Raw genomic sequence first — 25,837 nt, 5'->3', positions numbered from 1 at the left:
GGTCTCAGATGTTTCGCTAATGAGTTAGGAACCATAGATTTCACCATTAGGTTGCCTTACATATTATCTGTTGCTTTAAATATGTACTCCTATATACTACTCGTGCTTCATGTTGTCTAATGTCAGTCCTGGAATTGGTTATGTTCTGTTTCAGCAATTCTTCAACCCCGTAATGCTATATAGCTATAGCTAATGCTATATCTTTGTAAACTTGTATTCATTTACCCTATGACATTATAACATAATAACATTCGATTTATATACCGCCCTTCAGGACAACTTAATGCCCACTCAGAGCGGTTTACAAAGTGTTATTATTATTGTATATGGAAATGTCCTTGACACTATATGGAAATGCATGCCCTTTTCTTTGCTACTGATTATACTAATCTCACACTGTGTAATCCGCTTTGAGTCCCAGTGAGAAAGGCGGACTATAAATGACATAAATAAATACTCTGAAATCCTTGTTGGTCTCTAATATGCCATGGGATTCAGATTCTGCTGTTCTGTGGAAAGACTAACACAGCTACCTTCCTGAAATTATTCCTATAGAATCATAGAGTTGGAAGGGTCCATACAGACCATCTAGTCCAACCCCCTGCCCAGTGCAGGATCAGCCTAAAGCATCTCTGACAAATATTCTTGTTCTCGAATGTGAAAGCAGTCCTAAAATGTATGCCACAATCATTGTGGTGAGAAGATAGCTAAACCATACACCTGTTTCTTTGCAGCCTTATCCGCTTCAATGGTGCAGCTTTCACAGTCCCCGCTCCGTGGCCCTTCCTCTTGCCATTCTGAGGAACGGGAGGAGAAGAGCATGAAGCCAGCCAAGCAGCAGGTGACCCAGGACTCACCTGGTGATAATAACCCATCTCCTCTGAGCCCCCTGCAGGCAACTTTGAATTCTGCAACTACAGCATCACAAGCTTATGAGACCTACATCGATAATGGGCTTATCTGCCTAAAACACAAGATCAGGAACATTGAAAAAAAGAAGGTATGTTTGTCCTTCTGATATAGCAGAAGTGGCACTTGAGGTATTAATAGATTTACGAAGATGTTCACTTCCTCACCTTCATCCCTCCGTCTGTCCATTTTTTCTTTAAAAATTCTGTAACGTGCTGTGTGCGCTGCTAAATTTAGGATACTTGCTAGTGTTTAAAGTCATTCATATGATAAGCAGTTAGAAATGATAAAGTTTGCATCTATCAAGAGCTTTCTCCATTGTGTCTCCTCAGCTTGGTTTACAATTTTTGTTTGATGTAAAGTGTGGGTCATTTTAAGCTGTGATGCTGAATTTCCATGCAGCGTTACTGTCAGTATGAAGAACTGTGCATACAAGCAAGTAGCTTCATGCTTGGTTAGCCAGTTTCATTTTAATTCTGCAGTCGGTGCCTTTGCAGTCTGGTTGCAGTGGTTACCAGAACTAGGAAGCACAGCTCTTCATGAAAAGCTAACCCTTGATTTGTCTCATAATAGTACCTATATCAGTTTTTAAAAATCTTCAAATTCTTAACAGTGGCTAGCTATTGGTTTTGTGAATTTATTATAGGAAGTTCTGCCATCAAAAAACTTATGTTCTCCTTACATATAAGATGATGTCTGGTCATGTCTCTCTATTGCCCTTTATGCAACTTGGACTGTAGCAGTGCTTGCAGTCTTAAACAATACTCTTTAACTCTTGCTTGAGCTATATTTGAAAATCTTACGTTTGCCTGCCTAAATTAGGCTTGGCACTTTCTCAGAACAGTTTAACTTCAGATTACTAGATTTAATAAATAAAGTGCTTTCCCTCTGCCTAGCAATATCTACACTAGGGGAGCTACATAGCAACAGTTGGTAGTTTCAGAGAAGGTTGGTTATTAATGGCATTCATGTAAGTTAAGTTTGAGCTGCACTTGGAATGTTCTCTTCTGCTACCCGAATCCCTCCCCAACCACTTATAAGAGAAAAGGCCATTCTTACATGAAGCCTAATTCTGTCTTGGCTTAATATATATCCTCAGCTCAAACTAGAAGACTACAAAGATCGCTTGAAAAGGGGGGAGTCTCTCAATCAGGATCAGTTGGTAAGGTTTTTTTTGTATGTGTGTGTTCTTGTACAATGTTGTATCTGACTTAATGTTGCCATTTATATCTCCCCTTTCACGGAGGAGTTCATTGACACAGTTGACCCCTTTTAACTGCAGCATCTGGCCTCATTTTGGGACTGAAGCTGCCTGGGTTGGCTTGCTTGATAACCTTCACAGGGCAGGATTTGTGTCCAGTGGCACATTTGAGACGGACAAGCTTTTTCAGAGTGTAAGGTTTTGAGTCAGAGTTCCCTTCTTCAGACACAAAGAGCTCTGACTTCCGAAAGCTTACCTTCTGAAAATCTTGTTGGTTTCTAAGGTGCCACTGGCCTCGAATCCTGTTGTTCTACTGCTGACCTACATGGCCACCTAAACTATCTTCACAGGGCAGCAGATGGGTGAAGTGCATCCCCATAGGTACTTTCCATACTATCAACTATGGTATCTCTTTGGGCTGTTTGGCCATGATGGTCCTTGGGACACAGTGGCTTCTGCCCTGTGAGACAGACAGGTTTCAGAAGGTAGTGCTGGGAGACTATGAGTCTACAGCAGTAAGCTTTTCATTCCTGCCTCAGTGTCGCAGGAACATCCTGTCTTGCAGGTCAGACTTAGCTCAGGCCCACTTGGGTCTTCATGTCTCTGTCCTCCACACTTAAACACTGAAAAGCAGGATGGAGATTTGTGCTCCCTATCTGGCATAAGTTCCTGTGGTCCTGTGTGAAGCTGGCTTCAGCAGTGAATATTGAAACCAAGTTTAGTGTTGGTTGTGGCTAAAGTTTCTGTAGGTGTAATTAAGTGCAGCGTAAGGTGGGAAACAGTGGGAACATGCAGTATTATAACTCCTTCACTAATCATAGTATGTTTCATGTACCCTGGCCTCTGTTATGAGTTTCCTGCATAATCCAAGAGAGGGGGCTGCTTTATTATATGTTGCATGCAGTTATGGCCTAGTTGGTACTATGCCCTATATGCCACTCCTGGACTTACCAAGCAGGTTAATTACCGTTTCAGTGAGAACAGTAAATGTAATGTGCCTTACTTCATCCTGACTCAGGCTTTTAGCCGTAATGGTGCTTATTTAGGAATAATACTTCACTTCCAGTAACGTTTGTGTTGAGATCACACTTGATTGTCCTCCTCCTATACTGAATTGTTTGATTGTACAAAAATGGATTAAAGCAGCAGGATAGCTAACCATTTTGGCATGTAATATGTGTGAATGGCAGGCTTGAGTAGCTGCACTCATTAACAAAATATTCAGTGCTATGTACAGTAATAGCCGTGGATGAGTTAGTATAAGTCTGTATTTTAGAAAGGTTTCCCCTTGGTCTTTGCTTGTTCTACCTCTGTTTATTTATTTATTAATGTATGTATGCCATTTATAGTTTGCCTTTCTCACTGAGACCCAAGGCGGATTATGTAGTGTGAGATTAGTACAATCAGTAGCAAGGACAAGGGCAGGCATTTCCATACAGTGTCAAGGACATTTCCATATACAATGTCATAGGGCAGATGAATACAAGTTTACAAAGACATAGCATTAGCAAGGATCCAATATGAGGTTGAAGAATTGCTGAAACAGAACATAATCAATTCTAGGACTGACATTAGACAACATGAAGCACAAGTAGTATATAGGAGTACATATTTAAAGCAACAGATAATATGTAAGGCAACCTAACAGTGAAATCTATGGTTCCTAACTCATTAGCGAAACATCCGAGACCCCCTCCGTACAATACCGCCCTCCTATCTGAGTAAAAAGCCTTTTTGAATAATTTGGTTTTGAATTGTTTGCAGAAAGCCAAGAGCGTGGGGGCTCTCCTGACCTCCTCAAACAGTCCATAGGCTTTTCTGTAGGGTAGGAACCTCTGTCATTATATGATCTACACTGAAACAACAGGGTCTAACCGGTCTATAGTTCAAGGAGCAAAGTGCTCATGGCTACTTGGAGGACTTCAAAATTAAAATTCCAAAGTCCAAGAGCAAACTTAAAAACACGGTATGCCTATATGGCCATGGCCTTTCTGATTGACCCCTTCTGGTGCAAATTGTCAGTGGAGACAAGCAACACTTGCAGCTGATAGCATAGATGCATCAACTGAAGTAACTGTGCTAGCAGTGTGGTTTGAAAGTAGTTTTCCCAACTTCCATAGATGTCTCTATGGGCAAGGCTTATTACATACAAACTGACAATGAGAATGTCAGGGTGTTCACTTTCAGCCTTATAGGTGTAGCTTTGGCTGATCCGTTTTCCTTGATGCAGTGCTAAATCAAGAAATTGCTGTGAAGGAAGCAAAATAATTTTAAAACCATATTTAACCAAGGACTTTAAGCTAAGAATTTGCAGACTAATGGGAGCTTCCCTGGCAGGGTAGGATGACATTCTGGTTTTAAGCAAGATGACAGTCTTTGGTATGGCTATACATAGGCCTGTTGGAAACAAGTTGAGATGGGCTACATAAGCCATATCCAGCTTGAGGTGCCTGGGGAAGAGAAGTTAGAGGAACAAGCTGTGTAAAACAAATTGTTCCACCAAATCTTGTATCAATACAATGCTCATATATTAGCTAGGCTTGGGGTGCAGGGTGTACACTGCCCCCACACTTCTGTTCCTTCCCAGACAGCACAATAAGCAAGCAAAGAGCAACATATTAGACATGGATGACCTATTCCATTTTATTCTATAATTGTTTAGGTAGGAATCTTACAATGGGAATGTTGCAGTCAACTTACAGCGTTCTGATTTTTATAAGAACGTTCCATCTGTTAGTTAACTTGGTGGTGAAAACTGCTGTCAAGTCGCAGCCTACTTAGGGCGACCCAGTAAGGTTTTCGAGGCAAGAGATGGACAGAGGTGGTTTGCCATTGTCTATATCTGCATAGCAATCATGAACTTCCTTGATGGTTTCCCATCCAGAGTTGACCCTGCTTAGCTTCTGAAATATGATATCTATAGCGTTCTGATTTTTATAACACTCCCATCTGTCAGAACAGCTAGATTTGAGTCCAGTGGCAACTTAGAAACAACAAGATAAGCTTCTGAGAGTCAAAGCTTCCTTCGTCATCTCTTAACTTATGCAGTGTTAAAACTTTCTGCTAGGACAGTTTTTAATTGTGCTGTCTTTTGCATGCACCTTCTCATAGTTAGCTGTAAGTGTCAGAAACTTTATAGCACTAACTAACTATATCCTGCTTAAGTGGCCTTAACTCACTTAGTAGCTGTTCCTTGGTTTTTAGTGTCTTATGATTATCAGAAGCTGGAAGCAAATGAAAATGTTATGCTGAACGACTTGTGTAACTCCTTGGCTTTTCTTTTTTCTCCTCTGCCTTAAAATGGTGCTGAACAGCCTGCTGGAGGTAGTCTGGGTGCTCAAATCAATATATGTAAACAAACCTTTAATGATATTTGGAACACAGCAAATTTCTTTAGCCTAGTTGGATAGCGAGTAAAAAAGTCTTGACCAAACACAATATCTGTGTCTGTTTACAGGAAGCAGTGGAAAAATATGATGAAGTGATTCATAACTTGGAGTTCGCTAAAGAACTTCAGAAGACATTTTCCGGGCTTAGTCAAGATGTGAGTAAACCTCATTGCTGATCTTGAAATGGGTCAGTGTTGGCTAAAGTGCCACAGTGTGTGAGAGTGGGCGCGGGAGTGATGGGCCGCCTGCTGTTGTCATGACAACTGCTGATACGAGGAGGTCTAGACTTCCCAGGCATGTGGGCAGGGGAAGCTGGTTTTGGATTTGGTCTTCTCTGTAGGATATCCTCTCCTGTGGGAAGTGCTAGGACTTCTGGTGTGGAATTGCTTTACTTCTCTTAAACACATTCTCTTCCATCCCGGCTTGGTGCAACGTACTGTTACTTCTCAGATAGCTGTTGCCTCTGAAAATTATTATGATTAGCTGATCAAAAAGAGGGTGGCTCCAAAAAATTGAGAAAAATATATCATACTACTCTTCCATATAGGAGGAAGTGTTCTTTGAAATCCCCACGTCTCTCTTCCAGAGCTACCTTCCCACTTTTGTCATGTAGTACAGTTCTCCTGTTGATCAAATGTGTGTCCTGAACTTGACTAGTTTGGGCAACTTATTCTTGTGTTGCTGCAGCTGCTGAAAGCACAGAGGAAGGCTCAGAGAAGGGAGAATATAATGAAGCTTGAAGCAGAGAAGAAGAAGCTCCGCACAGTGCTGCAGGTCCAGTACGTGCTGCAGAATTTCACTCAAGAACATGTGCAGAAAGACTTCAGAACTGGCTTGAATGGTGCGATCTACTTGCCTTCTAAAGAACTAGACTACCTCATTAAGTTTGCAAAACTGACATGTCCAGAAAGAAGTGAGACCCTTAGGTAAGTCAAAGGAACCTTGGCTGAACTTTGAAGATGTGTTGTAGCACTTAGGCGTATGGCGGATTGCAAGTAGGGTTTCAGATTACTGAGAGTTATTCTGCTGGCTTCAGACTCAGTGGCTGATTCCGCACATGTTGGATAATGCACTTTCAATGCACTTTATCAATCGTTTGAGGTGGATTTTTTGTTCCACACACAGAAAAATCCGTTCCAAATGATCTATAAAGAGAATTGGAAGTGCATTATCCAACGTGTGCAGAATCAACGTGTGCGGTGGGATATTTTGAATAAGAAGTGCTTGCTGTTGGGACATCCTCCTCACTCCGCGCCGCCGCTGCTGCTGCTTCTCCCTTGTTAATGGTCACTTGCCAGAACGAACAAGCAAGCTCAGACGTTGCTGCTCACCTGCGGACTGAGCAAGCACCAGTAGTGTGGAGGAGCAGGTGCTGTCTGCCTACTTATGCTGTTCCCTTTGCAGAGCGCAGGTGGCAAGGAGGAGCCTGCTTCTCCCCCCACTCCTCAGCAGCCATTTTAGATAAACCAGCCTGATTAGAATTCTGAAAGGTACAAAAAGTATCATAAGCTCAGCCAATGCAATAAAATTTGCTAGAATAATAAACCTGCATCAGTATGCTTAACTAGTGTTCACAGAAACATTAGCATATCAACCTTTCCTTCTGAAAATACTTACCTGTGATAATCATTCCCCTAAAAACATTTTTCACTATTTCTTGTTTTCTAAAGTGTCTGTCCAGCTTGGAATTAGTCTTGCAAATGAACACATTTTATAGTTACAGGCGGTCTGAACTGTTAAACTTTTCAAGATTGGATTTCCAGTCCTCTCTTGTGAATTAAGGGTTGATGTGGTGATAAGAATAGTTACATTGGAGAAGGTGGATCTCTAATAAGTCTGAAAATCTAGAAGTTGACATGCATGTCTGAAATGTAAGTTGATACAGGATGTTATTATTCACTGCTGGAATGCTTCTAGACATTTTTTAGGAGCAAAAATGTTGATGGTACTTTGCCACTGCTGTAACATCAAACCAGCTGCCTAAAATATCTTCTTGACTTGGTCTGAAGTGTTTCAAGAGGCATTGTTTTTGGCTTTTAAGTGTTGAAGACCAAATGGAACAATCATCCCTCTACTTCTGGGACCTACTGGAAGGCAGTGAAAAGATAGTGGTTGGGACAACTTGTAAGTATCTGTCTGCATAAAAGAAACCTTCGTATTTTCTATGGTTTTGTTAATTTGGCATCTATCCTAACCACTCAAACTGCTATATCACATGTTTGTGATGACTACTCTTATTCCATTTAAGAAACTGTTAGCCCTTGGAAGATATATTTCAAGTGTAGTCTTTGCTGTTGTTGACCAATTAAGGCACACCCCGCCTTACTAATTATAGATTTCTCTTCAGGACTAGAAAAGCAATTCCTCTAACAGGTCAAGGAATTTACTCACCTGTGGCTGTAATAGCAAACCATAGGGATGTATTATGTTTGCATACACGTTCCAGCCATAAATGTGCTATAAATATGTAAGTATAAGTAAGTTGCCAGAGCTTTAGGAATAATTTCTTTTCCAATTTTAGCATGTGGTTGAAGTAGTCATTTAATGGTAGGGAGAAAATTGTGGATGTATGGCCTTTGAGCATGAATTGTGTAAGAAACTTGGCCCTCAAATCTATCTGAATTTGGCTTAAAATTTTTTCTTATGAGCACATTGGGCAAAATATCTTCCATAGTCATCTCTTTTTCTCTGTCACATCTGAAAGTATAAATCTCGTCAGGCAGGGATGATGTGGTTACTTCTTCTGTGGGTGTTTGACACACCATTGCCAGTTGCCTTTACTTTTTAAAATTCTGTAAACTCTTTCATGCCCTTCATACTAGTGTATCTTCACATGTATAGCTATTTTTTTAATCTTTATGGCTCTAGCCAAAACATCTAAATTATTTATATCTCAAATCTCTTAGAAAGAGTGTTTGCTTAAACTTTAAGCGTATTAATTTGGATGGCCTTTTCTGTATGCCCTGTGTCAACACGGCATGCCAATTTATTGTTGGTTGCAACCTATTTTAGGGCTTTTCAGACAAATTGTTTCCTAAGTAGCTCTCAGCAATTAAAATTTAATACATACTGGGTTCAGTACATTAAGGAAAATAAGTCATGGATTTCATTCTGAAAGCTAGGTTTAAAAGACGAGATATAAGAGGGAGGACAAAGAGGGAGATCAATTTTTTGGAACAAGAAGATGACTTTGACAGGTGTTTCTATCCACCTGGGGTCACTCTGGTCTTTTCATGCTTGGTAAGGACAATGAAAAGAGGAGAAAAACAACGACGCTGCAAAGCTTTTAATTCATATTTTTATTTAGACACTTTTAATAATTTAATTTATTTTCTTCCAACTTCCTTGGTCCCCCTTTTCTTGTTTGGGTCAAGGTGGAATAACTCCTTAGTGCCACACCTCTGGCTGGCAACACTGTCCTCTTCTCGCCTCTGCTACTGCAGAGCAGCTGGAGTATTCCTGTTTGGGAGATCATCAGTTATGATTGCTTTAACAGCCATTTGAACAAATCTTTACATTCTCCTTAACCACTTAACGTACATAACATTAAATTTTGTTTTCATTTACTTTAGATAAGCACCTGAAGGATCTGTTATCAAAGCTGCTAGAGTCTGGTTACTTTGAAAACATTCCTGTTCCTTGTAATGTACCGGAAAAAGAAGAATTGAAAGAAGAAATGCCTAGAAGACCTGAAAAAATAAGACAGCTGTCAAAACCAGAGTCTGTCAAAGAACTAGGTAGCTTCTAATATTAAGTGATCAGTAGTTGGCCTCATAGTTTTGGAATCTCGCTTGCCTATCACTTTGAGTACCCTGCAACCCACTCCCCACTATTGGTCTTGAATAAATTCCAGACATTCTTCAGTGAATGCTTAGATCTGGTCTAGCTTTCTGTTGGATATACTTGCTTTGCTCAAGACTTTATGGCATGTCTCGACTTCGTAAATACTTAAACTGAAATTACTTTTTTTTTTTAGAACCTCAAATGAATTGTGCTCAGTCCGAGATACAGTCCCAAGAGGTAAGTTACTAAAGGACATGGTTCAAAACTTCTAATGTAAATAGTGTTAGTTAACGCAGGGCAGCTTGTCATCTTGCTGTAGTGACTCAGAAAAAGTGACTTTTCCCCACAAAATTTAGCATTTAGCAATTGCTGATGCAAAGACAATTACTAAATCTGATTTCAAATATTTACAACTTTCAGAGTGGATGCTTTGCTCTTGGTTTTGAGGAAAATGTAGGTTTTTTATGGTTCTTAAACCAAGTAGTCAACCTTTTGCAGGCATAACCATGTTTAATGTTTCCTTGGAAGTAATTATTCCTGGTTGTACCATATGAGCTAGCTAAGAAGTGAAAACCTACATGAGATCAAAGCTCTATAGGAAGTGAGAATGAAACTGTAGCATAAATATAAAACTACGAGTTCTGTAGATCTAACACATCAGACTGGTAAATGGCAAAGTGACATCTGGACTAACTTCCATGTATCAGTGGACAGATTGAATACATGTTGTGAAATGCTTAAATAGTAAGGTTTCTTGTAACATGTGAAAGCGAGTGTTGGATTAAAGCAAGTGTGGGATTAAACTGAAAAAAGGGATTTACCCAGGGAACTTTCACTGAAGCATGGAGAAATGTAAAGGTCTGGACACTTCTGAAGCCATGGAAAACTTTTCTAGTTTTGGTGGGAAAAAAAGAACTTAAGCAATGCGTGTTAAAAACATGAGGTTACTTTACTACGTAATACATGTAATGCTAAGTTTTTGATACATGCAATTGATTTCAATATATGAAACTTAAAAGTGTAAGTGTCTTTATTATACCCCGCTGTTGAATGTAGCAGCTTGCAAGCTCTGCTTAACTTATGGTTGTTGTGGATTTTTGCTTAACTTAATTTTTAGTTTCTATTTTCAGTTTATTCCTGGTTTTCTAACTTACTATCAGTATTATAATGAACAAGGAATGCTTTACTATTGGAATTAAACAATATGTGGATTTCAGCATTGTTGTATAGATAGATTTGTTTAAAGCTTAGAAAATCTCTTAACATTAAATACCTGAACGTAATGCTACTTCTTACATGAAAGTGTCACTGTTCAATAATATGTCACATAGCATAGGTACAGTATCATACAGTATTCAATGGACAGGTATATAAAAAAATATGTATTTCCCTAAACTCTAGCATAATTGGTTCTAGAATCTGTATCTGAAAGATCTGTAGATTCAGATTCTGAACTTCTTTACTTTGAGCATTGTGGATTGCAGAAAATGAAAAATGTTTGTGAAATTGAAAAAAGCCCAGCAGGCATATATACTTGCAAACCTGATGTAGAAAATGGAAGAAACTGAGTCAAAGCTGCTTGGTAAGGTGGGATGTCTTTGAGTATGAGAAAGATCAAGCCTCTGCTCTGCTTCAGATTTCAGCCTCCTAAGGCTGCTTTGGATATATAAAACAAACCTCTGAATGTTGCACACCTCTTAGTTTAGATGCTGCACTCTCCTAATGGTTAATGGATAGGTTTGGACAGTTGCTTCTCATGTGAGCTAAGAAGGAGGAAACTTCCATACATCCATCTGCCTGCTTCTCAAACGCCTAGACAAACTAGATATGTCAATGGGGCGATCCTCAGACAAATCTCCCACTGGCATTTTAAAGATAAAATTTGGATCAGGCACAGGGCTGGTTCAAGGCTGTGGGGAGCCCTGGGCAGAGACTGCCCAGCCCCTGTTTGCCACTGTACCCCCTTCTAGCCTGAGTGGTCCTTCCCACCCATGGACCCGTTACCACCAGCTTTGGAGCCCCTTCCATTTTCTACAGTTCACATCATGTGCACCACAGGCATGCATTGCTCGGTAGGGATGACCAGTGCATGTGGCTGGGAGCACCACCTTTGCCTGGGGTACTGGACACCATGTGCAGCTAGGAGTACTGGTGTTGAGAGGGTTTACAAGCAGGTGAGTAGGGGCAGAAAAGGTGGACCCCACCCAGAAGCCCTGGATCCCAGCAGCTGCCCCACCTCAGGGTATGCTGCCATTGTCCCTGCTTGCCACTTCAGTCTTATCCCCTGGGACTCCAAGAAAAACTCATAATCAGGAAGAAAATTATTTAATCATTACTTTCATGCACTGATCTTGCCCTTGCCCTGGTGGTTTTTGCGAATGCATGGTGGGAAATGTGTTTCGCAGTGGGAGGGGAGTTCTGTTGACGCCTGGACTTCAGAATATGTCTCAGCATTTATACTCATTCATTGTCCAGTGAACAAAGAGGAGAGTGTTAAAATATTGGAATGTTTTAGAAATCAAAATTTATATTCTGTGTTACTATCCAAATAAACTCCACAGCAACTAGCAGCCTTAAATATGCTGATGTATATAGAGGAATAGAGAAGAGCCTTTTCTGACTAATTAAAGCTCAGGCAGAGTACAGTGATGCTAATACTTGAGGTTATAGAGCTTCAGTTGCCCAGTAAACTCTCATTAGTTGTGGCCAGTAATGCTCCTAATTCTATTACAGCCAGCCCTTCCAGCAACAGTAAGTGTGATCTAAAGTGGGGCTGAAATGCATAAATATGACAGCAGAGGGCAGGTAGTGGTAAATCCGTCTGCAAACAAATGAGTGATTCTGGGAGCAAGTTGTATTTTGAAGTGTTACATTAAAATGGCTAGCTGCACATGTATGACTCCTTATTGATGGGTTGCACTTGGCTTCCCAGGGAACTTCTGACATTAAATGCTGCTCTGGCTAGTCTGACTGTAAATTTAGCTCAAATTGTACTAATAATGGGATTTTTGCTAGTGAGCAATTAAGTGTCTCTGGTGTGTATAGTTTCTTAATAGGCGCTACTTGCCTGAAGCTGACTACTCCATCAAGAAGGCTGAAGAACCAAAACCTTGGGAAGTGGAACTCAGTAAAAAGAAAAACCCTTCCCCGTCCTGGGAAACTCTTGTTGATATGGAAGAACAGGAGCAGAAGAAGCAAAACCAAGAATCTCTAAAGCCTCTGGAATCCATAAGGCAGCAGGGGAAGAAGCCAGAACTTTTAAGGCCTTGGGAAATTAAAGAAGATGATCCCAAGCGAGAAGTTCCAAAGCCTTGGTTAGCACTGATTAGGGATCAGCAGGATTCTCCCAAATCTTGGACAAGCAAACTTAAAGAGGAGCCAGAGGAAAAGCAGGAGCTGGGGAAAACTTGGGTTACTCAAACAAGGGAGGAAACTGTACCGAAGTTGGAACCTGTGAAACCTTGGGGTGCATGTGTTAAAGAAGAGGTGGAGCAACAGAAACAGAACCCTCGAAAGCCTTGGGTAGCGCACATCGGAGATGAGATGGAACCAAAAACACAATCCCCAAAGACCTGGGTCACTCCTGAGGGGCCTCAGCAGACACAGCCCCTCAAGGTCTGGGGAGCCACAAATCTTGTGCTAAAGGAGCCGTCCGGGCCCAAACTTGACTTGGAACCCAAAGATGTGAGTGCGTATAAAACCAATAGTATCCTATACAGTGTTGTACATATAGTGGCCTACATAATCAGGTGACTTTCCCAACTGTCCAGCTTTGAACGAGGGGAGATAGTGGCGGCTCCCCTACACAGCCCTCCCTGAAGCATTATCTAGAGAGTGAAGGGCATGCACCTTCAGAATGAAAGTAAGGCTGCAAAGTTAACTGGTTGACTCTGCACGAATAAACCCCAGGACTTCTAGTTATGAGAACCTAGTTCAGGGCCTTATTACCAACTCCATATTTTTAAGAGCTAGCATGGTAGAGTGGCTAAACCTTGCTCGTGGTTTCATTCAGTAGCAGCTCATCAGGGTTTTTTTTCCCTCAGAAGTCCGCTCTGAGGCTAGCTTGGTCATACGGGAAGTGCATTTTGAACAAGAGGACTGTAACCCTTGTAGTCTGATTCATGTAATGTGATGTAGTGGTTAGAGTGTCAAACTAGGATCTGGGAGTCACAGGCTCAGATCCCCACTCAGCCATGAAAGCCTGCTGGGTGGCCTTGGGCCCAGTCACACAGTCTCAGTCTAACCTCCCTCACAGAGTTTCTGTGAGGATAAAATAGAGAGGAGAATGATGGAAGCTGCTTTGTAAGTAAAGTAAGGTTTTGGGATGGATGAGGAGAGTTCAGTGTCACTGGCTAGTCTCCGAAGAGATTTTAGATTTTGAAAAACAAATTGGGGAGCTTCCTGTTAGAAGGTATATCCCCCCCCCCATTCAACCAGGTGCTGCTGTAGTCAAACTGTTTTATGGAGCCACAGCGGAGAAGAGATGAGAAAATGGAGAGGCATTAGACTGCCACAGTACAGAATTGAGAAGTGAGGGGCATTAGCCACTTCTTTAACTAACGTCTTCCAACACCGACTTCTTGCTGATAAACAATACTCAGCTACTTTTGGGGCAATTCTAGTTTCATACACTTGAATGAAAACCTCATCAATAATAGTCAGTTCTCCAAGTCCCAAACATTACATCCCCCACCCACCGGGAAACCTTGATGATTCCCTTGCCATCTAGGACTGGGCAGGCAAGCTGCAGATGTAGTGATATAAAATGGTAGAGGCCAGATCCCTCGGTATGCCTAGTCTCTACATGTTGTCAGTCTCTACATGTAAAACATTTTTTTTTCAATATTTCCCTTAGAGACGAGAACGCAAACAGAAGCCTGAATGCGACATGAACCAAGTGGGTAAAGTAAAATTTCACTGGGTGGTGATGAGGTTGCCCAGAGGAAGCTAATTTGGTGGCACTTCTGCAATTCTCCTTTGGTATATTTGCCTGAAAATTAGTATAGTTTTTTCTCACCGGTGATGGTCTTATCTAGCCAGTAAGCAACGCAAGGGCACAACAGAGTACAAATTCTTGTATTAGCACTTTGGGTAACGTTTGGCTTCCAAGGCTTGCTGGAATCATGTTCTAATGAATGGAATTCTTGTTTTACGTAGGATGGAAAAACAGATGGAGTAAGTGGACAAGGCATTGAAGCTGTAAGGAAAAAAAAGAGCCTTCAGTCAGTTGGGGAATCCTGTAAACTGCCTAGGAGCCTTCCAAGCATCATGCAGGTGTGCTAGTCAGATTCTATCGATGCAATCAATGAATGTTTTAGAACATTCAGTCTAAATTGAAGCCTCTAGAATAGTTTCTGTATGAAAAGTATTCTTGATCCCCCCCCCTCTTTAGAGAGGGCAAGCACTGTTGCAAAAGAGTGTTAATTTCAACTGCCTTTTTGAAGGCTGTAGCACTGTAATGACTAGGACCTAGACATTCATTTCAAATTTTGTTTCCATTTGTTTTCTGGTGGTTTGAACTGTGTTTAAGTTGCTTCCTGTCAAGATGATGGCAGCCTCTTGCCATACCTATACTTGGGAGTGGGGGGGGGGGGGAGCTGGGAGTTGTAATGTTACGTTTATCTGTTGCAGCTGGGACTCTCAACTCTCCCAGGATGTGGCTTCTGTCTGAAGTTATTTGTCCTAAAACTATGCTGGTTCCCAGCAGCTGGGAAAGAACCTTGAACTCGGATGTTTAACGAAGGGGGGGGGGAAGGGTTAGCTTGTGATTGTTACATGCTTATGAAATCTCACTGCGGAGGACGGATTACAGCACCTGGACGGCAGGCACCCCACAAGGATGGACCCCTGAAGTGACATTGGCCAGGAGGGGGAGGGACTTGGAGGAGCGCTGTAGGAGCCTGGTTTTCAGACTGGGTTTGATCACAGGAGTAATGTTTCCAGAATGTGGAGGAAGAAGCGGAGGACATGGAGAGGGGAACGTCAAGAGAGAATGCTGTGGGCGAAGAACAACTCCAGTCTAAGATGGGGGAGCTGAGATGTGATATACACATGTTCATGAGGAATGTACAAGATTTATTACAGGCAGCCTTACAACCAGAGCAGCCGGGGGACCTAGCTGGTCAGCAACTGCCCATCCTTCCCCCCCCCCACAAACAAGCAGCCCCAGTGCTTCCAGATGGACTAGGACCCCCAGGCCAGCAGATTAATTTGCTGGACAGGCAGGTGCCAGTGAGACTGCCTACACAACCCACTCGCCTGAGCCTGGCACCTCTGCCCCAGCAGCTGTGGGGCCAGAGGAAATTAGAACCCCCCTTTGAAGGAGACCAAGAGGAGTTAGGGTACTTCCTCGTGCAAGCGGCCGAGTTCCTGTGAGAGTGGGGAGACACTTTCCCCGATGAAGATTACAGGCTGAGAGGGAGAGGACTGTGCCACTTGACTGAGAAGGAGAGGAGGAGAGGCTGGAACAAGGGTGCTGTTTAAAATGTGGTGGATCTGTCCACTTTGCAGCTGAATGCCCTAGTGGAAAAAAGGTGCCAATGGAAACAGACCCGATGCCCAGGGGCTGGAGTAGGGTTGGACCAAGCCATTCCAAGAGGAGAGGGGCAGCGCAGCCAAGCAGCAAGAAAACAATGGCAGCAGGAGTGAGCACCGAGCCGAAGAACTCTGGGGATGACCTCTCTCCTCCAGCAGTGGAGGAGAGGACGTGAACTGGTAGGAAAAGCCAGGGGCCTGCTGTGAACGGCATCCGCCAGCAGGTCTAGGAGACACAGTGCCGCCTATGGTGAGACCAAAAGGAGCTTTGTTTTTTTATCCCTATCACCAAGACAGAACTCCTATCAGAGTTTGAGCCCTGATTGAGCCCAGAACAGGTTTGGGACTGGATCTGATTAAGCTGTCAGAGCCGCTCCAGTTTGAGCAAATGGATGGGTCCCCAGCTAAAGGAACCCCGTGTACATATGAGACTGAGTTAACTCTGGTGAGGATGGGTGGCCATTGAGAGGAAAAAACTTTTATCCTTAGTCCTACTGCCAAGTTCCCAGTGGTATTGGGCGTCAGATGGTTGTATGACGGCGAACTGCACTCCTGTGCTTTTGTATAAAAAAATTCTGACACTGAAATGCATTGGTCGGTCTGGGATAAAGAGGCAGCTGCTGTAAAACCAGCCCTCTCTACTTAGAGGCATTGATTAGAAAGTGCAAAAGTTCCATGTGTGGTGTGGACAGATCATAGAAACTTGGAGGCTCTATGTACGCCAAGGAAACTAGGGGCGAAACAACTCTGATGGGCTGAGTGTTTCTCTTTAAGTTTCGATTCACCCTCAAACAACTTCCTGGGAAATCAGCTTTCCTTGCAGATGCTCTGTCCCGCCAGCAAGAGGAGGTCATTGACACAATGTTCACCCCCAGCCAGCTGGAAGGAATGGTTGTAACCCACTTTCAGTCTTGCAGGCCTCTCCCGCCCCCTTCTGACTCGTTGGACAGAATGAAAGCAGAGGCTGAAAAGGAGGGGGAGCCAGCTTTACAGGGACTGCTAGTGAAGGGGGAGAATGGCTGCTGGTACCATCAAGGACGTTTATATATTCCTGAAGCACTGTGAGGAGAAATATTAAAAGATATTTTTAAAATGCCATGACGACAAGCTAGCAGGCCATTTCGGGTTTGTCAAAATCCTACACCTAGTGCTACGTCAGTTTTGGTGGAGGGGAATAAGGAAAAACATTTCTCAATATGTATCCACTTGTCAAGTGTGTGTGATGGGGAAAAACCAGGGAGGGGGGCAAACCTCCAGGCTTACTGCAACCTTTGGACACTCCCCCCAGACCCTGGGCTACCATCTCCATGGATTTCATCACCGATCTCCCCCCCTGCCTCCCCCAGCAAAGGGAAGACTGTGATTTGAGTTGAGTGAATTTATTTTCTAAGCAAGCTCATTTTGTTCCTTGCTCTAAAATCCCCACAGCAAAGAAACTAGCCAGCTTGTTTATGCAACATGTTGTGCGTTTTCATTCTTTTCCAACCAAGGTGATATCTGATGGGGCTTTGTTGCCAACTTCTGGTGGGAGCTTCTAAAAGTAACTGGGACTAAATAACAAGGACGTCGAAAAGTAGCAAGGACTAAGCTCCTCCCATCATCCTACTTTGTCTGATGGACAAAGTGAACACACAAATCAGATGTTAGAACAATTTCTGAGATGCTGTATCAACTATCAACAAGACAACTGGGTCAGTTTTCTTCCTTATGCAGAATACTGCTATAACAGTATACATGGTTCTGTTAGAGCCACCGCCTTTAAAGTAACCCAGGGATTTGAAGGAAAACTCATGCCCCTATTGGAATCGAATTCAGAAGGGAAGGGAGGCGAATTACAACAGAGGTGGACTGATATAAAACAATGGGATATTATAAAGCAGATTTTGGAACAGGCTAAAATGGACTATAAAAAGCAAGCAGACAAGAAGATATTACGCCCCCCCCCCTTGGGAGTTGAAGGTGGGATACACTGTATATGTATCTATGAAGAACCTCAAAGGAACCCAGCCAAGTAAAAAGTTGGGGTGGAAATATTTGGGGCCATTCAAAGTAATTCATCTAATTAACAATGGAACTGTAGAACTGGATGTACCTAAAAGCCTGAGGCAGGTACATCCAGTATTCCATTTCAGCCTTGTAAAAAAAGATCCAGGACCTGATCAATGGTACCCTGAAGCAGCAGCCCCACCTCCTATCATGGTGGGAGGACAGCTCCACTTTGAAATTGAACTGATCTTAGACTCTAAATTGAAAAGTGGGATACTGTATATTATCTGTTCCAATGGAAGGATTTTCTCAGAAGCCAAGCTGAGTTGGTTAAATCAACAGACGTTCAAGCCCCTAGACTGCTAAAGAACTTTCACAAGAAATACCCCGAGAAACCAGGAGGGAGCTGATTTTTGAGGGCAGAATGTCAAGGTGATGGCAGCATCTTGCCGTACCTGTACTGGGCAGGAAGCTGGGAGTTGTAATGTTTGTTGCAGCTGGGACTCTCAACTCTCCCAGGATGTGGCTTCTGTCTGAAGTTACTGAAGCTGGGAAAGACCTTTGAATTCAGATGTTTAAGGAAGGCGGGGAAAGGGTGAGCTTGTGAATGTTATATGCTTATGAAATCTGACTGTGCCTCATTCCTGACAATTTTTTGCTCTTGGTAATATCATGATACTAGAAATTTCCAATAAAGCTTTTCTAAACCAGAGAAAACTTTTGGGAAGAGTCTTGTCAGATTCTTACACTACCTTCCTCAGGCTGCATGGATCTAAGAATTCAGTTAAAAATACTATAGAGACATTTTTATTGTCTGGAATAATTTTAAGCAACTTTATGGTGGTTGTTTAGCATTTTGATATTTAGGGAAAGAAAACGAAGTTGTAGACCAAGCATTTACAAAAGTTGATGGTAAAAATACTAGCTTTAAAACTTTGATTGCACTTTGAGTAACCTATCATGCCAGACTTGGCATACTTTGAAAGGGTAGGTAACTTGTATATGTGCTGCTACTGCTGCTAACTGGGGAGGGGCCACAGTTCGGTGGCAGACCGTCTTCTTTGCACGGATTAGGTGGTAGGTGACGCAAAAGACGTTCACTGGAGACCCTATGAAGTTGACCTTCATAGGTTAGTGGACTGATTCTGTGTAAAGCAAATTTATGTGTTATGATTAATATCTTGCAGTTAAAAGCTGTCTGCCACAATCTTATATTTCTATGTCTTAATTGTTGTTTTATGTGTGTTGTAGCAAGATGAACTTTGAGCTTAAGTGGAGGTACTTGAAATTTTAACCGTAAGTGCCAAGTGATCACATCGAATTAGTGTGGGATCTTGGAACTACTTTTGTAAAATACAGGAATTAAAATAGTACTACTAAGACATTCTGGCTTGCAGCTTAAAACAGAGCCTCTGTCTAAGAATCAAAAGAACAATCTGATGTGAGTTGTTCAGTTGAGTTCCATGTGACTTCTGGATTATTATTTATTAATTATTAATATTATTTCTAATCCGCTCTCCCCACGAACAGGATGATTTTTGTCTAGACAAACTAAATCCATGGGGGGTGGGAATCAAGTCCCTCTAGTCTGCTACATAAAACCCTGATGGCAGTTGTTTATGTGTGACTTGGTATTTGTTGCTCCTCTGGCTGAAATTCATCTGGTTGCAGTGATGTGCCTGACGTATCTCGGTGTGTTCACACACGCACCACATGGCTCACCTTGAGCTGTCCCCTTGATTAGTGATCGATTGTACTGCCTGCTGCTGTAAGTAGGGGACCTACTGTGTAATTTTTGCATCATTTAATGTGTCATGTTAAGATGCTTTTCTTCAGTTCTGTTGGCATATTCTTCAATGGCGTCAAATTCTGCTATACAAGTACTATTGCATTGTTCACTGGATGTTCCAGTTGAGATTCTACTAATGTACTCTGTGTAATCTGCCTTGAGTCCTAGTGTGAAAGGCAGGCTGTAAATAATGTAAATAAATGAATTGTGAAGCTGTGGAATTTGTTTGATCCTCTTTTTCAACTGAAACATTGCAAGTCCATCTTTCCTGACGCCCAGGCTGTCTCCTGTATGTTATTGCTTGACCAGCAGGTGAACTTCTTAAATATTAGTGGGGGTATATATGATCAATTGCTGTCAACTAGACTAGACTTAGTGATGAAAAGTATTTAATAGTGTTTGACCCATTGCATCCTATATTTCTTGACATTTTGCATCAATATTCAGTATTCACCGTTAAACTTTTTGTACTGTTACACTCTTATTTTATCTGGGCTTTACTGAAATTGGTCAAAGTGTCCCCTCCCCCATCTAAATAATAAAGAAAGTATTTATCAGCTACACCTGAAACTATGGGTCTAGAAAAGGCATATGGGGGCAATGCCCCCTTAGAACTGTGCCATGCCCCATCTCTGAATGTCTGGCTTTATTTTTTTTTAAGTGGCAAGGGAAGGGAAGCTGCAAGATGGCTGGAGTTTACAGTGCAATCCTAAAAAGAGTTAATTCTGCTTAGGATTGCTCTGTCAGTTAATCATCTGATCTGTTCAGTCACTTCTCCCCCCCCCCCCCGGTCTAATGTCCACATTGACAAGTGAGTACTAGGCAGAAAATTGGAGTACATTTTCTGAAGCTGTCTCCTGAAGTGAATTTGCTCTGGAAATAAATGGGACCATGAAAGGGTGGGCACAAGCAGAATGTTCAGTTTTACTTGGCCTGTTTTTCATCATCAGTTGCAAGCCATCTTGATGCAACTTGCCTGTGTGAAAGAATGTGTGCCCTCTGAGCATATGCAAGATACTACTTACTCATCAGTGAATAACTGTTGTCCATATCCTGTCTTCATCTACCCTGAATATGAGATTAGCTAAAGAGGAGGTGTGATGCTCAGGCAGTCTTAAGCCTTATGATCTCTCATTACAGAAAAGCACCTCACTGCAGGAGGTTGAGGGGGGAGTAGTATCCAGGCCATCTTAAGCACCCCTGCCTCTCAGTACAGAAAAATGAGGTCTGTATCTAAAAATCACTTAGGCAATGTCTGCTCAGATTACCAAGACTACAAATACTTTAGGCATGTGCAGAATGCTTGTCCCTAAGCATGTTATTAAGGGATGAATTTCTAGGTGAGTACGAGTGATTTTCAGGGAGGTAAATCTGAAGTCTTCCATGTTAGTAATGAAAAATGGTATATTGTCGAAGGCTTTCACGGCCGGAGAACGTTAGTTGTTGTAGATTTTCTGGGCTGTATGGCTGTGGTCTTGGCATTGTAGTTCCTGACGTTTCGCCAGCAGTTGTGACTGGCATCTTCAGAGGTGTAGCACCAAAAGACAGAGATCTCTCAATGTCAAGGTGTGGAGAAGATGTTAGCAGGTAATTTATATCTACTCAGGAAGGTTGGTTTGGGCTGATACAGCCCAGAAAATCTACAACTAATGAAGAATGGGTTTGCCATTCTTCAACCTCCCGTTATATAACCCAGGGTTAGGTTAATATGGCATGCTCTTGGGTATATTATATGTTTAAATCAACATGTAGCCATTATTTCAAATTGGTGAGGAAGACCTATAAAAGAGAAGTGGGGTGGTATGGTGACTCCGCAGATTTAAAAGATGGCTCATTGCTGTGCTATGACTTGTTCTCGGTTACTAAATAAACTTAGTTGGGCCTAAAGTGCACATAAATGGGAGAGTCCTCTGTATAAAGGGGGGAGGTGAAATTGAAAGAGTTTAAGAGCCGTGCAGTTGGGAAATGACACGTCCTCCCCGCTCAGTTACCATTCCTGTGTTTTTCGTAGGGTCAGGCACACTTCTGGAATCTGTGTGGGAGTAGCTATACTAGATCAGGTCTATGGACCATCTCATCAGCACCCAGTTCCAGCAATGGCTGGTTGGGTACTGCAGGAAACCCACAAGCAAGGCTTGCCTGCAGACCACACTGCTGCTTTAAAAGCCAAGTGCCTCCTGGTGACCTGAGGTGGCAGGAGTGTGTATTAGTGTTGCTTGGAAAGTAGGTCTTAAATTTCCAGAAATCTTGAAGCCACAGAGAAAATGGATATTTCCAGGTTTTGAGGAATTGCAGTTTTTGTTTTGTTTCTAGATAATGCTCATAATAAAAACTTCTCCTTATTTAACAATTTCTAATTAATGCCTCCTTCTGTTTTCCCAACATACACAAATCAATGTATGTTTAAGCATCTGACCTATAAAGTACTGGGTGAAGACTTTATAGCAGCACATTCTAAAAAGAAGAATGGAATTGTTTTGTTTATCAAACCACACTTAAAGCCTAAATAGATACTGAGTGATGAGCATGAAAGATACATGGTGGTAGAAATTGCCTTACAGGGGACAAAAATGGTGGTGGGTCTACACTCTGAATGAGAATAAAGTTGAATTTTACAAAAAAAATTGGGGAATGTTTAACAGATTTAGCGTATGAAAATTGTTGCCTGATGGGGGACTGGAATGGAGCGATTGACCCAAAGATAGACAGGTCTTCTGAGAAACACATTAAGACTCTCCAGGGTAAATTGCCCAAAGCTTTTTGATTTAATGGACAAAATGGGTTTGATTGATTTGTGCGACAGACAAATGGTAATGCAAGAGTGTATACTTTTCCCCCCAGAATTTTATAAAATGGACCAAGTCGATTTATATATCCCAGTCAGTATGGGTAGTCGTTAATGGGGAATTAACTAAACCATGTGGCATACAAAGAGGTACAAGACAAGGTTGCCCGTTGTCACCCTTGTTATTTATACTGGTGCTTTTAAGTCCTGAACAGGAACATAAGATGAGAGAACTGGAGGTTTAAAGGTGGAACAGGAGATCTACAAGTTAAGTGCCTTTGCAGATGATCTGGTGCTGGTTTTGGAGGACCCCTTAAAGGGACTTAAAACCTTAATGTCAAAACTGAAAGAATTTTGTGTAGTGGCTGGTTTTAAGGTTAATAAGCAGAAGACTAAAGTGTTAACTAAAAATATGAAAATACAGGATCAAAGGAAATTGGAGAGCAAAACAGGGTTTAAAATTGAGAAAAAGGCCAAATACTTGGGTGTTACTCTGTCAAATATGAACTGTATGTTATTCCAAAATAATTATATTAAGACTTGGAACAAAATTAAAAGGGATATGTTAAGATGAGATAACATTCAATTATCGTTGTTGGGAAGAATCGCTACTATTAAAATGAATGTTTTACCAAGAATGTTATTTTATTTCAGACAATTGAAGTATAGACAAATGAGGCACCATTTAAGCAATGGTAGAAGGATATATTGAGATTTATATGGCAAGGCAAAAAACCAAGGGTTAAATGTAAGGTTCTACAGGATGCAAAGGCAAGAGGAGGTTTGGGTCTACCAAATTTGATATTGTGTTTTGCGGCTAGCTGTCTGGTTTGGATGAAGGAATGGATTTTGCTAAAAAAATAGAAAACTGTTGGACCTTGAAGGTCACAACTTAAGATTTGGGTGGCATGGGTATCTATGGTATGACAAGATAAGGTCAATGCAGAGTTTAATCAACATTATGTAAGGTGTGCCATTTTTAGAGTATGGAATAAATACAAACTTCGGTTTTGTTCGAAAATACCTCTCTGGTTATCATTGCAAGAAGCTCATTTTAGAAGGGAAATGGTGAGTCCAACTCAATGGTTAACTTATCATGACCTGTTGGAATTTTCTCAAGGTCAAGTTAAAATTAAATCAAGAGAGGATTTAGCAGCAGAAGGGCATGTTTGCCAATGATTTTATTATATGCAAATCTCGGGTAGATTTAAACTAGACATGACTTTGAGCAATCCAAGACTGAATTTGAAACTGCCCTCTGTACAAATGATGAACAAGTTATTTCTAAAACGTACAAACTTTTGTTGACGTTTGAGATGGAAGAAGAGCAAGTAAAAGAATGTGTGATTAAATGGGTAAACAATAGTGGATATGACATATTAATGGAGCAATAGGAAAATATGTGGACAAGGGGGTTGAAATTTACATTAAGCTCTAGTATTAAGGAAAAATTTTATAAGATAATGTATCATTGGTATATGACTCCTGAAAAATTGGCTAGAATGTACAAGGATGCTTCACATCTATGTTGGAAATGTGCTAAACAAGAAGGGACATTTTATCATATGCAGTGGACATGTAAGAAAACAGAGTTTCTGGTTGCCGATACAATCATAAATCCAGAAGATTTTGAAGATTAAAATCCAGTTGAAACCAGAGACTTTTTTGTTGGGAATGATGGAAAGCCAGTTGAAAAGAAGTTTTGGAACTTTGTTTTTATATTTGATCACAGCAGCAAGAGTACTCTGTGCACAAAAATGGAAAATTCCAACATTGCTTGCGATGGAGGAATGCTGGATAAAAGTTTTGGAGTTTGCGTTAATGGTAAAACTTACTTCACTGATTAGAGAAAAGACATTAGTTACATTTTTGACTGAATAGAAACCATTTTATAGACTTTTTACATGAAATAAATAATGATGACTTGATGACATCTGGATTTATGGATTAAGAATCATGAACAATAGAAAAAAGAGGGCTCTTATATTTAACATAGAATAAGTGAGACTTTGAAAATGATGCTTGCTTGTTGTGTAGAAAATTGGAACTCGTAGTTTAGGTTTTTTTTTTCTTGTTTGGTATTTTATGTTTATATGTATTGATAGTGTGTGTGTGTTTTTAGAATGTTGTTTCTTTATCTTTTATATTTAGTGTTTATAGCTTTTATGTTACTGTTTATAGCTTAAATAAAGAAAAAAAATTCTCCAAAAAAAAGCATCTTGCTGTTGCCACTCAACATTGGCTACTTTCGTAAATATTTTTTAAAAGAAACTAAACTGAACCATTGCTTCGAGTTAAGATGATTCTTAAAGTAGTAATGTTTGGCTATTGTAAGAAAATTTACCGCGAGTATTTTCTTTTCCCTTAAAAAGTGGAAATACCAAATTTCTTCATGGCTTCAAAAGTTGTGGAAATTTTATCTACCTATTTAAGGCCAACTTTGCAAGCACACTCCAAATTCAAACATTAATACACACTTATGAGGAGTTCATAGAGTGAGCATGATCTAGAAACAAAGCAAGAACTGCAACACTTGCTTAGCAGAGGCCACTGTTAGCAGGCACTCCACAAAGAATTGCTTTTTCAAACCATTTCTGACTCTCTGCAAGAGCTAGTATCTGTTCAGAGTCTAACAGATCATAGTATTAAAGATGCAGTCAATAAATCTGGGTATTGACAAACTTTAAATGAATGTCCAAAATTACACGCACAACCAGTTTTAAACAAAATCCTTTCATCAGGTTTCTTTCTAATTGCTTCTGAAAAATCAGTAGCATTTGGATACTTACTTTTGAATGCCCTAAAAGAGTATATGATTTGCAGTCTTTGGCCTCTCCAGTTCAAGAATCTTGGGTAGCAGCTGCAGGACAGAGCTTTTTCTCTCCCCAGGGCCCTGGACAGAACAAAGGTATAGGATCCAATGATCTATAAAAGGCAGCTTCAAGTTGTCATTGCAAGTTTTTCATGGATTGAAGAAAAGTTTGCTTTATTTGCAATATGATTTTCCAAAGAGAGACCAACGTTTTTCACATGCTGTGGAAGAAGAAAGAAGCTGTAGCAAGGGAAGATGATTTGGGGATGGTTCGTGACTGCAGTAAAGAAAAATTGGAAATTTTCGTAACAGGGATGGAGGTTCATTGGTCTCCTAGCTGTCTGCACGTAAGGGAGGCTTTCTGAAGGAATGTTTGGAATGTAGGAAAACAAAGGACTGTATCTCGAGTCTCGATTACTTGTTAGCTCTGTACTTCGGTGCTGATGTGAAAAATAGTATATTGTAGTGGTCTTCTGTGCACTCGAGTAGCTCAAGGAGACTAAAAGTTATACTTGACTTTTCTATGCTGAAATAGTATTTCAGTTTTTCTATTTTGCAAGGAATGCTCTACTCCCCGAGGGTGGTCACAACTAAATCAGCTGTTTGCATTCTAGCTATCAGCAGTGTATATAAACTCTGTGGTGAGATC

General features: G+C 41.1%; 1 protein-coding gene across 1 annotated transcript in view; it reads left to right on the top strand.

Annotated features, from left to right (window-relative positions):
* The first annotated feature begins 805 nt into the window (after positions 1-805).
* Positions 806-25,837, top strand: part of CAPRIN2 (caprin family member 2) — a 38,315-nt gene continuing 13,283 nt past the window's right edge. The window contains exons 1-9 of the mRNA XM_054988599.1: positions 806-1,000; positions 2,009-2,071; positions 5,568-5,654; positions 6,187-6,425; positions 7,541-7,623; positions 9,072-9,236; positions 9,476-9,519; positions 12,328-12,966; positions 14,440-14,556. Of these exons, the coding sequence (XP_054844574.1) occupies positions 821-1,000; positions 2,009-2,071; positions 5,568-5,654; positions 6,187-6,425; positions 7,541-7,623; positions 9,072-9,236; positions 9,476-9,519; positions 12,328-12,966; positions 14,440-14,556 (1,617 nt within the window). The 5' untranslated portion in view covers positions 806-820. The remainder of the gene's footprint in view (positions 1,001-2,008; positions 2,072-5,567; positions 5,655-6,186; positions 6,426-7,540; positions 7,624-9,071; positions 9,237-9,475; positions 9,520-12,327; positions 12,967-14,439; positions 14,557-25,837) is intronic.

The sequence above is a fragment of the Eublepharis macularius genome, chromosome 9 (genome assembly GCF_028583425.1).
Source record: "Eublepharis macularius isolate TG4126 chromosome 9, MPM_Emac_v1.0, whole genome shotgun sequence".
In the NCBI taxonomy this organism is placed as follows: domain Eukaryota; kingdom Metazoa; phylum Chordata; class Lepidosauria; order Squamata; family Eublepharidae; genus Eublepharis; species Eublepharis macularius.
This window is presented reverse-complemented; position numbering and strand designations above follow the sequence as displayed.